We start from the raw sequence: 15,658 nt of genomic DNA on the forward strand, positions 1-15,658 counted from the left end.
GAGCCATGCTTTAGTGCACAAACATTATAATTCTGAGAAGAGCTAAGAAACAAAATCAGGGAAGTCATATGGTTAATAATTAAAATGACTCAAAGCAACAAAAAAAAAGGGACTGCCAAAACTTTAGTGCTATAATAAGGGCAGAAATCCCAATAAGAGTAAGAACTGAGCAAATTTAGTGAACTTTACAGGTGTTTGGGCTATTTCCAGCAACCACTGAGCTTTGATCCACATGCTGAAGGGATCCTCACTGGCATGACACATATCTTATGACTACTGCTACAATCCAAAAGCATTATGTTCCCTGACTCCTGCTAACAGAGCTTCTCAATATTAATATAGCGTGTCAAACCCAGCTTAGCTGATTTAATGTGGCAAAACATATACCACAGTACTGTATGTACTGTGGAGCAAAGAGCAACACCAAAATAAATGTAGCAAGCCTCCGTGTAGGACTCTTCCACTAACTAATGTTTGCCACACTGTTAATAAGAAGCGAAAAATGTGTAGATAGCAATTAAAATTCTCCTTCTCTCCATTCTTGTGGCCTCTTTGTTGTGTCATAGTAACTGTTGAAAATTTCTGCTACAGAGACATTTTATTTTTCTTTCTCTTTGACAAAAGAGGGAAAGGAATGAAACAACTGATTTTTTAATAAAACATCCTAGGGGCAAGAACAAAACGTAAAAACCCCAAGCAGCTTGGTTCTAATAAAAGCAATATGCATTAATTAAATTACTTACTTATCTTGTCTCTCATTTGCCTGCCGCCACTGTGTCTGCTCCTTTCTCCAGCGCAAATTTTCATTTACCCCTGCTGATCTGTCATTCCCTAAGAGTGCAACATACGTCAGAGAGATTAAAACAAAAGGGGACACCTGAAGTCTGTCAGCTCATCAAAAGAAAGAGATATATTTCTGTAGCAGTCTGTCAGAACTAAAACCATTCAATTTACAGGTTCAGGGCTCTAGTAAAAAGATTCATCACTTTTTTTTACTTAGGATTTTTAGAGCATTAACTTGCTTAATGTCTACAAAAACCTGCACGGATTTTCCATTTATTAAATGAAGCAAACTTTTTTGCTGTGAACAATTAGTTTTCAGTGATAGTTTTGATAACATTTCTTGGTTCTTAATTAGATACTAAGATAACTTTTTAGAACATCTCGAAACTTCTTTCTTGGCTTCATATTCTTCACATGAGAGGAACTTAGTCCTAGCTACACCTTGAACAGTTGAAACCTAATGATATTTTCATCCATGCAAAACCAAGAACGGTCTGCAAAGAATGGACTGTGGGTGAAAAGGGGGTGAAATGGACAAGGATGAAAATGGATAAACTGGATAATGGATAAAATGTTGTGCACAAACCCAACAAACTCATTTATGTTTACAGACACTTGAGTTCCTCTCAAAAGGTATGGGGGGCAATGGCATGAAGTACCAGCTGGTATTCTGCAGCGCTTCATCATTTCTCCTCTGGCTCCTTCTCCTCTCAGTAAAGCCTCTTCTAATCGAGCTTTCACATCGCGTGACTTCTGGAGTGCTTGGGTGCTAACTTTATCTGAGCTTTGCTTGCCCTGGAAGTAAAGTTAAAGCAATCACCACCAATGCCTCGATTTTTGATCATAAGACCAAATTACATCTCCAGAATGAGATACAACAGGAGAGGCCTGTAGAGGGGGCAGAAAGCAGTGAATTTGATTGACTTATATTTAAAGTCTAATAAATGCTGCAAATGAGGAATGAGGTACAAGATGCGCTGCTAATAGAAACAAAGATGTAGTTCTGTGCTACAGAGAAAGAAATTAAAGTTCAGAGAGAAGGTTATTTGGTCCATTTCAGACAGACCCTCTCAGAGAGAAGAGTGCTGACATCAAGTCCTGCTCATAACTAAGGAGTCATCCTTAGTGTCCTATCTAGTACCTACAGGAGCTGTTGGTATAAGTCCCACCAAAAATAGCCCTCAAATACCCAGGTAAAAGAAAATAATTAAACTACTTAGGATACCTTCAGAGGACTTCCTCAAAAGTTTCAGCAGCATTTTGCTTGAAGGCTATTGTCAGTTAGTCTGAAGTAATTTGTCTACATTAGATCAGTGCTAATTTAACTATTGTCAACAACAGATTTCCCCCGGACAGCTGGAATTTAAAGAAAAAAATTGATCCAAACCAGGACAACAAAACTATGCCTTGTTTCACTTACCTTATACTCAAAGCATGAAACACAAATGAACAGGAGGTCTAAAATCTTGTTAAGCTGCATGGATGGAAGGTCTGCAATCCATTTCTGTATTAGGTTCTGATCAGCATTTTTCATAATCCAAAGGAAACAGATCAAAAGGTTGCGAGTAGTATCAGGACCTAATGTGGCAGTCTGTCTGTAGGGCTATGAACACATAAAGTAAATGTTAATTGAAAGAAGAAAAAGTAGAGGAAGGTCATTTGGGCAAAGTAATCTTATTTAAATTTCATCGGAATCAAATCTCAGGATTGGACTTCAGTAAATTTGACCTCTTCCAGGTGATAGTTATCGTAATTTTGACTGTATGTGTAATTAGTGAAAGGACCAGTTGAATACAAGTAAAAGACTGAGAGAAGCTCCAGTTTGCTACATGTTTGTATAATAATTTCCATATTAAAATATAGGAAAAAGATTCTGAAATCATTTGCTTCCACCCTGCCATGCAGTTGTGTCAGCCAAAATGCATAGTAGATTAAAAAAACCAAAACATAAAAGGAAAGACCATACATAGAGAAAAAGAAACATCTGAATCCTAGATCCATGGATTCAGGTAATACTGGAACTGTAGGGCTGCCACAGTGGCATTTGCTGATCTGGAAATGAGTCTAGATTTGGTTTGGAAATGGAAACAGGCGTGTGGGAGAAAAAAAGTGAACAATGTATGGTAAAATAGCAATTAACTAACTAGAAGAGAATAGGAGATGACAGAAGGACTATGAGGGCTCCATCAGGGTTGGACAAAACAGAAATGCAGTTTCTCTTGACTGTAGCTGTTAGTGGCAAGAAAGGATAAAAGGAGGAAGAAATGAAGATGAAAACAGATAGAAGAAAGGAGATTGGCAGAGCAGTGAACATACCAGTGACACCAGAGGTATTCCAGAGTTCCTGATGTTGAATTGACTCCCTGCAATGGCAAGGGCCACGTTTTGATTGATTGCACCTGATGACTCTTGTTCTTCTTCTGGGTTTCCTGTGCGTCCCTTTCCACTGCGGGTATCTGAAACTAAATTTGAAATATTCCATTGGAACTTCAGGGGCAATCCAGTTACTTCTGCTCATGTGTCACAGTTTTCCTTTGGTCTGTGACTGAGCAAAAAAATTGGCACTTCCATCCCTGAGACTGTTTGTCTGGCTGATGTACCAAGCAGTGAAAGAGGCACAGCATTAGCAAGAGGAATTGCAGCCATCTGAGCCATCTGCAAAGTCTGCCAAATTATTCAAACACATAAAATACATAAAAGGTGGTAGCAAGCATGAGATTATCTCTGAAGTTCAAAGCCAAGCCAGTACTTTGTAAGACTTGGAACCATCCAGTTCTAGTTAATTTCAGTCAAGAGGATAAGCACAGAAACTAGACATGGATTTGGTAATATTCAACAAAGTATGTAAGTCTGCTAAGAGCTGACAGATCTAGTATTGCCTGCTGACTTAAAGACAAGTTTTATTTCAGGCACCTAACTGCTTCTATTCCCTGCTAGTTCCTGAAATCACTTTTAGCAAATGAAGTTATTTATACTAAAGTTATGTAAAAATCTTGTCTGATTCTGAGCATCCATTCTGTGTTTTGAAAGTTCTGTTTTTCAGAGAAGCTGAGTGATCAGCTGGATCCCATGTGATCACAGCCTCTTGTGACAGATTCTCAAAGGAAGACACTCTAAAACCTAGGCACATTGGTACACCTTGGCTTCTTCATAATAACTTTTTTCATCTATGGTATAAGGATAATACTTAGATGAAAAGAATGGTGTGAGATCTAATTAACCAATTTATTTATGCATTTATTTATATTTCCATATTATATGTATGTATGTATAGTAAATGCTTTCACCTTACCCAATTGAAAGTGGTAAATAACACTTTCATACTAGTAAGTTTTTTGTTAAGACATTTAAATGTGAAATATTGTCAGAATCAGTGACAAAAATGTACTCTTCAAAGCACATATCTTTAATTAATTAATTTTGGTATAATGTTAATAGCAGCAAAAAAGCAATAGAAAAAGAGAATACGATCTAATTTCTATAATTGTGGTGTCACATGATGTCAGTATCACTATCAATATTTTCACTACTGTTATGTGTATGTAGAGCCAAATATTTCTTGCAGACCTTGCAGGCTTTATTTGGCAGGTCAGAAAACTTCAACTAAGAGATATGCAGGAGCACTTACAGATGTATCTCTGGTCTATCACTTTCTCCTGAAGTGAGGACACTGAAGTTTTTCCTGTCTGTAAAAATCCAGTTTACTTCTATGTAAAGAAATATTCTCTCTTACTAGATGAATCTCTTATGTTTGATAAATTATTTAGACAAGTCTCTCTTAGGAGTTGAAAAATTCAAAGGCAAAAAGGTCTTACTTGTAAAATCATGGAGTTGCGGTAGAGAATCCAAAATGATACCAACCAAAGGGAGGTAAAGGGCTGCAATTTTAATCTTCACCTCCTTTTTGGAGCAACGTGGGTCTAGGTCATGGGAACTCAGCAGGCTAAGGATAGCACTGACAGCTTTTCTTTGCACCTTGCTAATCCTGTTAACACAGAAACCATCCATAAGTTCTATTCATGGATCATGCACAAATAATTTATAAATCAAAGATTTAATAAATAGAAAGGAGGTGAAAGAAACAAATAATAAACACCAGTATGCACTTGATAATATCTTTCATTCTGAGCAGAGATTCCTGTTCCCTGCAAATGATAGGTATCTTAAATCTCCAAGATAATTTACCAGAATTAGGGCATACATGCCTTTCAAATTTCTCATAAAAATTCATTGTGGAAAAGAGAGATGCTTGAGGAAAATTATCAAGCTCTGGCCAAATTTTAGCTAAACACTTAAGTTCAGACAAAGACAGAGGTGTTTTAGAGGGAAGAGCAACTGAAATTTTGTGTTCTCGATTTCTGTATTCAACCAATACTACCACCACAAATAGTATATTTTTATTAATTGAGAGGAACATACTGCAGATAAAACCATGACTGGATCATTCTATGTTACAGAGTGACTCACTGAAAAGCATGGGGGAACCAGGACTGTCCTGGAGTCAAACTATGCCCTTGCCAAGAGTAACAGTGTGACCTGTTCTGAAATCTGCAAATTAGGATACACACCCCTCGCTGTCAGCATCCAGTGCTGCTGCCAATTCAGTGAAAAGTAAGCCAGTCAGGAAGTGCTGCTGACGGTACTCAGCTGAGAGGTCAAACATACCAGTGATTTTCTGGTCCTGGAAACTAGAGCAGGAGCTGGAATTCTGCGGAAATATATTAGAAGTATTAAAGAATGATCACTGAAATGAATGTTTCTTAAAGAGATCACAGTCACAGTCAATGTAACAAACAGAAAATCTCTTCCAGAGGAAAACCACAGACTTTGAAAGTAGGCCGGACATTTTGGAGGAAGACATCTGTGTGTGAAGTTAAAAGCTTGCTAGGATGCAATCTCATCCTTTCCGTTCTGTGCAAGCAACTCATTTCACACCTTCTGAGATATAAAATTCCTACCCTGTATTCGTTAGTTTGGACAGGACACAAAGTCAGAATTTTCTCCATTCTTGTTCTTATTGGGCAGCCATTAGCTATCACAGAGAAAGTGCCTCTACATCAAGAGGGACTTAGTGTCAGAAGCTGTTCACTGTGTGTTCTTCAGCATCCATGATGTCTAGTATGAAAGTAAGGTCAAGAAAGACATGTGAACCATGTTTCCTTTTGCCCTGGAACTCCTTGGCTGAGCTTGCTGACAGCTGGCATAATTTAGTCCAGCCTTCAAACCGCTCTAACTTAGGGCTGTGACTGATATACAGCCAGCCCAGGAATGGAAAGTTGCTGCTATATATGTGCTGTGAACTTCTTAGCTTCTCCAATCATAGGTGTGTGCCACAGGTCATCTGGAATGTTCTTGTCCCTTGCTCAGGTGAGCATAAGTCTTAGACTCTACTCCCACTGCAGCTAGCAGGTTTTATGAGTCCAAATTTTGTTTTTAATCTATATTCTTCAGTATTCCTTCCAATATTTCTGTCAGTGACCTGGGAATAGCCACAGAGCCCAAACACATGAAGTATCAGTATACCACACTGTGGTATCTTCCAGTATATTGGGTCAAATGAACCCCACGTCTCTTAGCAGCCCCATATTTTGGATCCATATGCTTAGGCCCACTCCCATTCAACCCCAAACAAACAGGCATTGGCTGTACTATGTTTGTATGAAATAATGTCAAAGTGTAGAGCACCCAGTTAAGTGAGTTTGGCATCTCTAAAAAATTTCAAAAGATTTATTCACAAGACCATATTTCTACTGCAAGTCTAACTCAAGTGGGCAGCACTCCTGTAGACAGATCAAAATTACTGCAAGGGTGGTCAGCTAGTGCATTAAATCGTGCAAGGGCCATGAAAGCCTTATTGATTTGTGCAGGTTGCACATTGTAGGTTACTCCCAAAGGAGAAAAGAGCTGATGATGTTGCTTGAAGTAAAGATCAATTAAACTGATGGCCAAGCTTTGACTTGCTAGATTAGTTACAAGAACCATGCTGATATTTTTTTATCCCAATAAACAGAAGAGCCATATTTCTAGCTCTTTGGCATCCAGGATTAGTATTAACCAAATGCACTGTGATGCTTTGTTTTTAGGACCAGGAAAAACTTCAAGAAAATATTATTTACTATTACAAACCTGTGACAACAGATTATTAAGGTATGAGATGTAGCACATCTTAGCATCCAACCAATTCTTTGGCAATGACACTCAAAAAAGAAACCATGAATTTGAACTGCTGTTCATTACTCAGACTGTTTTTCCCATCATTTTTAGCTTCAATTCCATCCCCTTGTCTCCAAGCATTGTGCCAATTATGGAGCATTGCACTGAAATGCTTCAACCCAGTCCTGACCTCTGCAAGACCCCTAAGGTGGAAAACAGACATGTGAGCAGCCTTTGATAGGGGGTTTGCCCCATTGTAGAAAACCATCTCCACAGAATGCAGAGGAGAGCACAAGACTGGCAAAATAGTGTGTCGCATGCCAATCAACAATTTCTTTTTTTGATGTGTTTGTGAAGTCTGTGGTCAGGAAGATCATGGGAGGTCCTGACATTAAAGAAGTCTAGAGCTGTGTCAGTATCAGACCAAGTCTGGAAAAATTCCTGGAGAAATGAGATATGATGCAGATTGCTTGGTCTACTCAGGACGCCTAAGTGTTTCCACACAGAAAATCTTAAAGTTCAAATAAAAAGGAGAACACTGTTCAAAAAACCACAGGGAATCATGGACAAAGATATAGCATGATCTGTGCTACTGTGGGGGAGAAACCCAGAAGAAAGAACACCAGAAAAAGAAAGCATGATAATCCTATTTTAAGCAACATGAAGGCTCAACAAAAATTCACTATTCCAGGATATTGAAATTGCAGTGTGTTAGTCATTAACTTAGATAGTGGTACGATCTATTTCCACCTGGGAAGTAAGCTCCATTAGAAGGCAAACACATGGAAAGAAATGCACTGCTTCATGGCATAATTCTCCAAAACAGATACTGAAATACATATTTGTGGTTGTGTAGATGGGATAAGGGTGTGCCTGTAACCTGGCCTTCAGAGCTGTATTCCCTTTAGACCTTGTGTGTCTACCCCAACAGTCATTTTCTGTGAACATGCATGTGCATGTTTCCAGGGGAGCATGTGTCTGTGTCACATTCAGCTTTAACTCCTGAAGATGCAGCTTTGCAGTAGCACTCCTGTAGCCCTTCTTCTTCTGCCCCTTTTTCTCAAGTGGGAAATTTTTCTCCCTGATCCAACAGTGGCTGATTCTAACTTAAGTATTTGAGTACAGAGCAATGTGAGTATTTTTCTATATGTGCTTCATGTGACATTCATGCAATATCTATCTAATGGACAAACACCTGGGAGGACAAGGAGGGAGAGGGAGATGCTGGAGCAGACGCAGATGTCATGAAGAAGAGGTTCAGATTGAGGTAATGCTCATGGCTGCAGAGAATTCTCAGGAACTCAAGTCTCATGGAAATCAGGGTGGAGAGTGAATTCAGCTTGTTTGAAAGCTAGGAAAAACAAACAAAAAAGTGTCAAGTGATGGGCTAGTATTATTTGAATTACTACGTAGTGAAATATCCTGCTCCCCGAAAAGGACATAGACACCTAGCCCTGTGTGCATTAAAATGCTCACTGTACCTAGTTTCCATACATTAGCTGCTCTTTGTTTGACAACGATGGTATCTCTCTCCCTGCTCCCTGGATGGCTTATCATCTTCACAAGAAATAACAAATTGTTTCTTTCTTCTTTTCTCCCAAAACAAAAATAAACATTATTTTTGTCTTTTGCACAAGGCAAAAAAGAAAAACAAACTGAACTTTTCTGAGTCTGTGGCAAACTCATAAAACGTCCTGCTAAGCAACACAGGACACTGGTGGTCTCATCATTTCCCTTCTTATCAAAAATGACATCAGTGAAGGAATTTATGGAGACACCCGATGGACCTGCACAAATACAGGTCACAAAACAGAAGGAAAATGCTCCCTGTCAAATACAACAAATAATTCCATAACAACATCCTGCATCACCATTTATTTTTAATTTTCAGAGACTTGTGAAGCAAGAAGACAGATGTATTATTTTGAGTGACTCCTTGAAAGCTAAATACTGTCCTCACAGCACTCAGCAGGAGGAGTCAGAAAGTTGATCTGTATTATCTGAAGATCCTACTGCTAAGGGCAGTAAAAAAATAAGGGAAGAAAAATGGTTCCACGTATGTTTTGCAGCAGTGCAAAGTATGACATTACCAAAAGAGTCTTTACCTCCACTCAATTTTTTTCCTGCAGATCACAAATCAAAAGAGGTTTTAAAATCATCGCATATGCAATAGGAAATAGGAAATTTACCCGGACCTTTAACACAACTCAAAGGATCTTGATGGATAAACTAATCAGACAGAACAAAACATATAAGCCAAATGCAAATCCAATCATGCATGGTGCCTACCTGATTACAGTAATGTTTGATGAGATTAAACACAAATCCTCGATCCATTAAAGAAAGAAGATCATACAAGAAAAATGCCAGGCTGATATTGATTTTTTCTGCTTGTTCACTTTCCTTAAAAAAAGAAAACACTCCAGTTATGATGTATAAAACTTACATAAAGGTGAAAGACGTTTTAGAATCATGAAAAATAGTGCAGGGGTCACCTCCCAGAACCATCTTGGGGAAAATATAGGACAAGATTGTTTCAGTTCTCCAGTTTACATGATCTTGTTAAAATTGCACAGAATCACTTCTGTAAATTATTTCAACTGTTTCACAATGAAATGTCCCTTTGTGGACATTTTGTACCCCTTTGGGCTGACAACAATGAATTTGAGAACTGTTCTGAATTGCCTATTGGCTGCAGTATTGCACATGACTTTTTTTCCTATTGAACATGATAGAATGCTGGTTTAAGAACTTAAAACATATAAAATATTAAGAAAAACCTGGACTGGCTTTGCTGATGGAATGCTAAGTATTTTGTTTAGAATTTTAAGTGTAAGACTGATAGTAACAAAATACAGGTAAGATAAATCTGTAGAGTTCACCATCCAGCAGCTAAGCTCTTGTATGCTTGGAATTGGCTGGATTACCAGAGATACATAGCCTCAAGTAAGAATCACAAAGAACTTCATGTACCCTCTAAAGTGAGGCTACAGATACTTCAAACATACCAATTTAACTCATAAACTCTCAGTAGCCTATGTAGTTCACCAAGAGGAATTAGTGAAGATGCCTGAGGGATCTGCACATATTTAATGCTCAAAACTGACAAAGTAGATGACACAGAAAAATATTGCCTGTACTGGCACCTCTGGCTAGTGAGAACAGGTGTGCAGCACCTCAGGGTGGCTACAATTCACTTTTTCATTTTTCAAGCTTTTTGTTGCTGTTTGGGAATATATATTTTCCCTGCAATCTGGAATTTACACAGGAAAAGATTTTTCTATGGTGAAGAAAAACCTGGTTTTCCATTACCTTGTAAGGCAGGCAAACATATGCCAGACATACCGCTGTAAAAATCCAGGGCAATCTGACATGCTCAGCCATGTATTAAAACATGAATTATCACTTCTTGGATTTAAAAATCAGACACATATTGCCTACTACTCTGTACATCTAACCAATGGCCCTAATTCCAAAAACACAACAGTGGAATTTTCACACACGATCAGGTTCTATACGCTCATTCTATCAAAATGAGAATTAAATTAACAGTCCACAAAAAACTGTGTATTTCTTGTGAGGAAGCCATAAATACTAATTTCTTTGCAAAGCCTACAATTCTGTTAAAGCATTTTTATTGTAACAAATTTTTATTTCACAATGTATATTAAAAAAAAGTCACTGATTGCTTAGGTAAACATTTCTGTGGAAATTATTTCTCTGCATGTGGCTACCAGAGAAGCACACCAGTTGATTGAGCTTCAAGAACAACCTTTTGGTGAACAGTGACAATCCCTTCTGTCATTCTCTGCCCCAATTTGTCTGGTCTTGCCCTTTCCCAGTTTCTGATCCTCAGAGCACTTTGAAGAAGTGGATTATGAAACTGATCTTGTTGAAAAGTGACCTGGCAGGCCAGCTCTCCCAGCTGCTCTGCCCTACCCTGCTGGGCTAGCTGCATTTGGCAGCTCTGGGGCATGAAAACAAGTTGGTTACAACAACTGAATAAACAACAGTGCCTATCTGTGGCCCTAGCTTTTACTACTGACCAGTCCAAAGAGGTATCAAGGATACACGCCGACAATAGCAATGTTAAAATATAAATTACAGTTTGTGATCCTTTCAACTTTATAATCTGTTTTATCAGTGCAATTTGTTAAAAGTAGAAAGAATTTTATGGGACTTAAGGCTCTTATTTCTGGTCATCAGTTTTCAAGTGCCCAGTGTCTCTTTAAAGAGATCAAGGGTTAGATCACTTTTGGTTGGCCTTTGCAACATTCACAAGGAGCACTGCCTTCCTATGGCATATTCTACTGCTACAGAGAACTCAAATGAGGAATTAAACACAATTCAGTAGCATAGAGGGCAACTGCAAAGGGGGATAAAGGAAGAAGCCCTACTGGGCCTGCAGTCTGATGTGCTGGCTAACACAGCATAAAGAATTACTACAACTGAAAATGGATGACCAGCCTTTCCCATCAATAGGAAAGGGAATTATCTTCTTGCACACTGCAGCCACACTGAGAAGCAGGCTGAGGAACTGAGCTGAACAAAAACAGTCTGCTAAGAGAGCACAAGGCTGCCTTTTACAGCGCCACAACTCTCGCTTAAGGTGCGTGTGAGAATATTGGCCTAATTCTAGCAACACTGCTGATTTTGAAATGAGATTAAATGTAGCTCAGTGTAACAGAAGATGAGCAGCAAGGATCCATAGTGCTTATTTCATCCACCTACCTTGGGTGGTTTGACTACAAGTGCAGCAATCTCTGAAGTAATCACACTAACAATAGTGGTAATATCATCTTTGAAACGATCAGAGAACCGGCTTCTTCGTGAATTGTCTTGCTTCTCTGTGTTGTGAACATACTGAGCCATACTCTTTATCTACAAAGCAGAAAAAAAAACCCACTAAAAAATGCCCAGACTGGAGGTAAAATACTGCTTTAAGTTTGTTGGTAAAAGTAAGATTTCCTAATTTCTTTTCCCTGAATTTAATCACTCATTTTCTCAGAGCTGCTGTGATAGATCCTACATGGAAATGACAACAGAGAGTTTAAGACTCAAATACAGACAGACATAGATTCCTGTTCATATTCATACAGATGACTATTCTCAGTACCTGGAATCAGAAACACCCTCCCCCAACCCCTTGCATACGGACTTCTGAAATGCTGCTGCTTGCAACTTTAGCCCTTTACAATGACAGACAAGGAGTGACACTTGTGGAATTCTTATTTCTTGACCTAATGTTGCATTACTTACATGCTGATAGTGGAAATCACTATATTTTTTTCCCTGACATGCATCACCGCAGGGCTTTGGAGAACTGTGAGTTTGTGGAGCTTTGTCACTGCTCCCATGATGTAAACAAAATGGAAAAGACAGGAACAGATATTTACCAAAAAGGAAGGACTTGGTTGATGAGTGTGTCTCAGTCTTTTGCAAGCTGTGTAGCTTGCAAACTACTGCTCATGTAGTTCGTGTAGAACTTTGCCATCACTGCCATAGTGAGGAAGGAGGGTGAATACGAAGAACTCTTTATTTTGTACTCTCTGTACTTTCATTATTTGAGACCACTCCTTTATACAGAGCAGAATAACTGAAGATGTCACCCCCCAGCTGAATCTGTGCCTGGAGCACCTACTACATTCCGCCATTAACCAACTCTAAAATACCACTGTCAACTCTTACCAGGAGCTCAAAGAAGAACCAGGCATACTTGAAGACTGATTCTCTCACCATGCCCGTGCTGACCACCATCTGCAATGCCAGTTCCTCATGGAAATGCTACATAATAAAGACAGACTGTTGGAAAATGGCTTTTAATCAAATCATCTTTAATTTTCAACATCTTCCCTATGGGAAACTTTTCCATACTGGAGGGTGAGCTGCCAGATGGGGATTTATGGGCATCCTTGCAAGATCAGAAGGCAGATTTCACCAAAATGAATGCTGTTGGCAAACAGACTTTGGGACCCATTTTTCTGTGGATCCAGAACTGTACATAACTGAAGAGAAAAATGCCTTTGGACCATTCTCAGGTCATTGTCTATGTGCACAATAGGGAGAAGTCATGTTTCCCACTCCCTGCTAAGCATTTTTGTTTAGCACATCCATGTTTTTCTGAGAGAAGGTAAAAGTAAGATTGACTTTGTGGTGGAAGAGAAAGACAGAGCAATAAGCACAGCAGACCTGGTACAGACATTTGTAGTTGGAGACAATACGTTTTACAGTGAAATCTGAACACAAGACACACAATCCCAATTATTTAAACTTTTAGGAAATTCAAATCTGGACTACAAAAAGCTTGGTTCTAAAAGCTACAAAAAGGGACAAAGAGAATAATTCTTTACAGAAGAAAGAGGAGGCAAATATTTCTGAATGGAGTTTACTGTAACATGTAAAGACATGTATCCAAAGGTAAACAGCAGTGGAAAAACGACAGAGGCTCTAAGACCTCAAGAAAGAGAGCAAAGGGAGGATTTAGACAGGCTGATACTTGTCTAAATCTGGATAAAGAATCTAAAGACTCTGGAACAGAAGCAAAAAAGTTTGAGTAATGTTTACCCACAGATTCAATATCTCATCATTAATTCCTTGTTTGATAAAACTGGTTGATATTTTGCTCTGTTGCTTCCCTCTCCACATTTAGAAGGGCCAATCGGCAGCACTACCTCAGGATGCTCCAGGTTCTGCAAGGAGTTCCCTCATGCATAGCCATAGCCTACCTTTTTACTGGATGGTCTTGTGCTTGCACAAAGGCCTGACATGTCATTTGTTCCTTCAACGTAGTAAGACATCCGACTGGAGCTGTGATCCACAGGCTGGGGGACACAGATGGAAGAAATACATAATAGTAAATCCATAACTAACTTAATCTAATTAACAGAGAAGAGATCACCTGCAGTTGGGGTTTCTTTGGGTTTTTTTTAAGGTATGCACATAAATTCATCTAAACAGTTCTTCTCTTTCCCTCTTTCCTTCTTCCCATCCCCCTTTCCACTCAAGGCCGAAAACCACCTGACAGCAGCAGCAGCAGCAGGAGCAGCAGGGTGCAAATGCACTGCCATCGTGTGCCCAATGGCAGCACTGCAGCTGTACTAATTTTGTATTAATTCGGAAAAGTGCCTTGAGCTCTGATTTGCTTCCCGCCCCCTCCCCCGTCCAGTCCCCCCCCCGGACGCATTAGAGTAAAAGTCATAAAATTCAAACCTGCATTATTAAAAACTGGTATGGATGGATAGATATGCGCATATGAACAAATAAAATAAATTGTCAAAGCCTGTGTATCTCACTAGTTCTGATTTAATTAGCTGAAGACCAGTACCTATTCATTTTAGAATGAATGAGGCACATGCTCATTCAACAGAGAAAAGACTTCAAAATATTTCTGAAAAGAACCTACTTGAGAAGCAATATTTTACATATATATAACACTCAAAGAAAAATGAGGGGGGATACAGTTCAGACCTCATCAGATGTATTGCTGTAGAGCTCTGCCAGGACTACAGCTAGCAACAGGCTCCTTGCACAGGGGAAAAAAATCCTGCTTTTGCCAGAGGCATAGCTTCCCAGCTCCAGCTGAGTGGCAAACTCGAGGTTTTGATTTCCCCGGACAGCTGCAAACAGCCATCCTCATAAAGCTCTGAGATGAGCTGGGATGCTGTAGGTCAGCGAGCACCCAGTGCCAACAGGGAAACAAAATCCTTCCTTTTGGATGTTCTGGACTGTTCTGTCCTGCAAGCCATTGATGGTATATGTAGCAGTGGATGAGAATGCAGAGGAAGGTTGTATTTCACTCTGTGGTTGAATAAAGAATTTGGAAAGACCCAGGTACAAATTATGCACATGGCATCTGCACTGTAGCTGATATAAAGCTATGGGGCTGCTGTCATATAATTGTCATATAATTATGGTTTGGGTTTTTTTTGTTTTGTTTTTTTTTTTTTTTTTTCTTTTTTTTTTTAATAAGAAACTATATGATACCAAACAAAACGAGGAAGAAAGGTCTGTGGCTGTACTGACTCTGTGACTTGGACCAGACCAGGTCACCAGTTGTGAACAGAACTTAAATATCTGGAAAAATAGGAGAGTGAGGCAAGTCAAAAAAAGCAAATGCCTCTGTGAAGTGTCTAAGCCACAAACAAAAGACAAGAGTTCTCACCTCTTGCTCTACAATGGTAAGAGACATCAGAATTTAGCAATGGGATTTAACATGTATTTATGCCAAATCAGATAAACAGAAAATGCTCCTGGTGATACATGCAGTTCATTTACAAGGAGCAAATCCAACCCTCAAAGACAAAATCAAGATTATTAGGTTTTGCACCATACCATTCTTCAGATATTTGACATTGTTCTCTTACCTTGGATGATATGATGTTTTTGACGTTCTCATCATTAGCAGCTTGTGTAACAGTGATGTCAGGATTGCTGCAGCTTATCACTCGGCTCTGCAGGAGTTTGCTTCCCACAGACACTGCGGAAGTGCGTCCAAAGGTGTAATAACGCGATTCTGTAGAAATGGCACTGCTGCCTCCACCTGCCACAGCAAGATGCTTGAATTAGGATTAAAGGACATGTATATGAGACAAACATGTATATCAGGTTCAAGCTGGTTTTGCTCAGTGGTGTTATAACATCAGCATTTTGAAAAGAATAAAGCTCCTGAAAAACCTACTACCAGCTGCTTCATTAGCAATCTACACAGGCATTGAAAGAGATG

General features: G+C 39.1%; 1 protein-coding gene across 8 annotated transcripts in view; it reads right to left on the reverse strand.

The window, feature by feature from the left end:
- DOCK8 (dedicator of cytokinesis 8) overlaps positions 1-15,658 on the reverse strand; it is an 89,938-nt gene that overhangs the window by 20,814 nt on the left and 53,466 nt on the right. For 7 of the 8 annotated variants that reach the window (XM_071425145.1, XM_071425144.1, XM_071425150.1 and 4 more), the window contains 12 exons: positions 15,300-15,475; positions 13,662-13,757; positions 12,625-12,720; positions 11,668-11,817; positions 9,226-9,339; positions 8,132-8,287; positions 5,352-5,491; positions 4,599-4,768; positions 3,100-3,245; positions 2,204-2,386; positions 1,443-1,578; positions 744-831 (listed from right to left, as the gene is read on the reverse strand). In XM_071425145.1, the coding sequence (XP_071281246.1) occupies positions 744-831; positions 1,443-1,578; positions 2,204-2,386; positions 3,100-3,245; positions 4,599-4,768; positions 5,352-5,491; positions 8,132-8,287; positions 9,226-9,339; positions 11,668-11,817; positions 12,625-12,720; positions 13,662-13,757; positions 15,300-15,475 (1,651 nt within the window). The remainder of the gene's footprint in view (positions 1-743; positions 832-1,442; positions 1,579-2,203; positions 2,387-3,099; positions 3,246-4,598; positions 4,769-5,351; positions 5,492-8,131; positions 8,288-9,225; positions 9,340-11,667; positions 11,818-12,624; positions 12,721-13,661; positions 13,758-15,299; positions 15,476-15,658) is intronic. The other variant, XM_071425146.1, reaches the window with a different exon arrangement.

This window comes from Agelaius tricolor, unplaced genomic scaffold (genome assembly GCF_023055355.1).
Source record: "Agelaius tricolor isolate 1412-34295 unplaced genomic scaffold, bAgeTri1.0.p SCAF_4, whole genome shotgun sequence".
In the NCBI taxonomy this organism is placed as follows: domain Eukaryota; kingdom Metazoa; phylum Chordata; class Aves; order Passeriformes; family Icteridae; genus Agelaius; species Agelaius tricolor.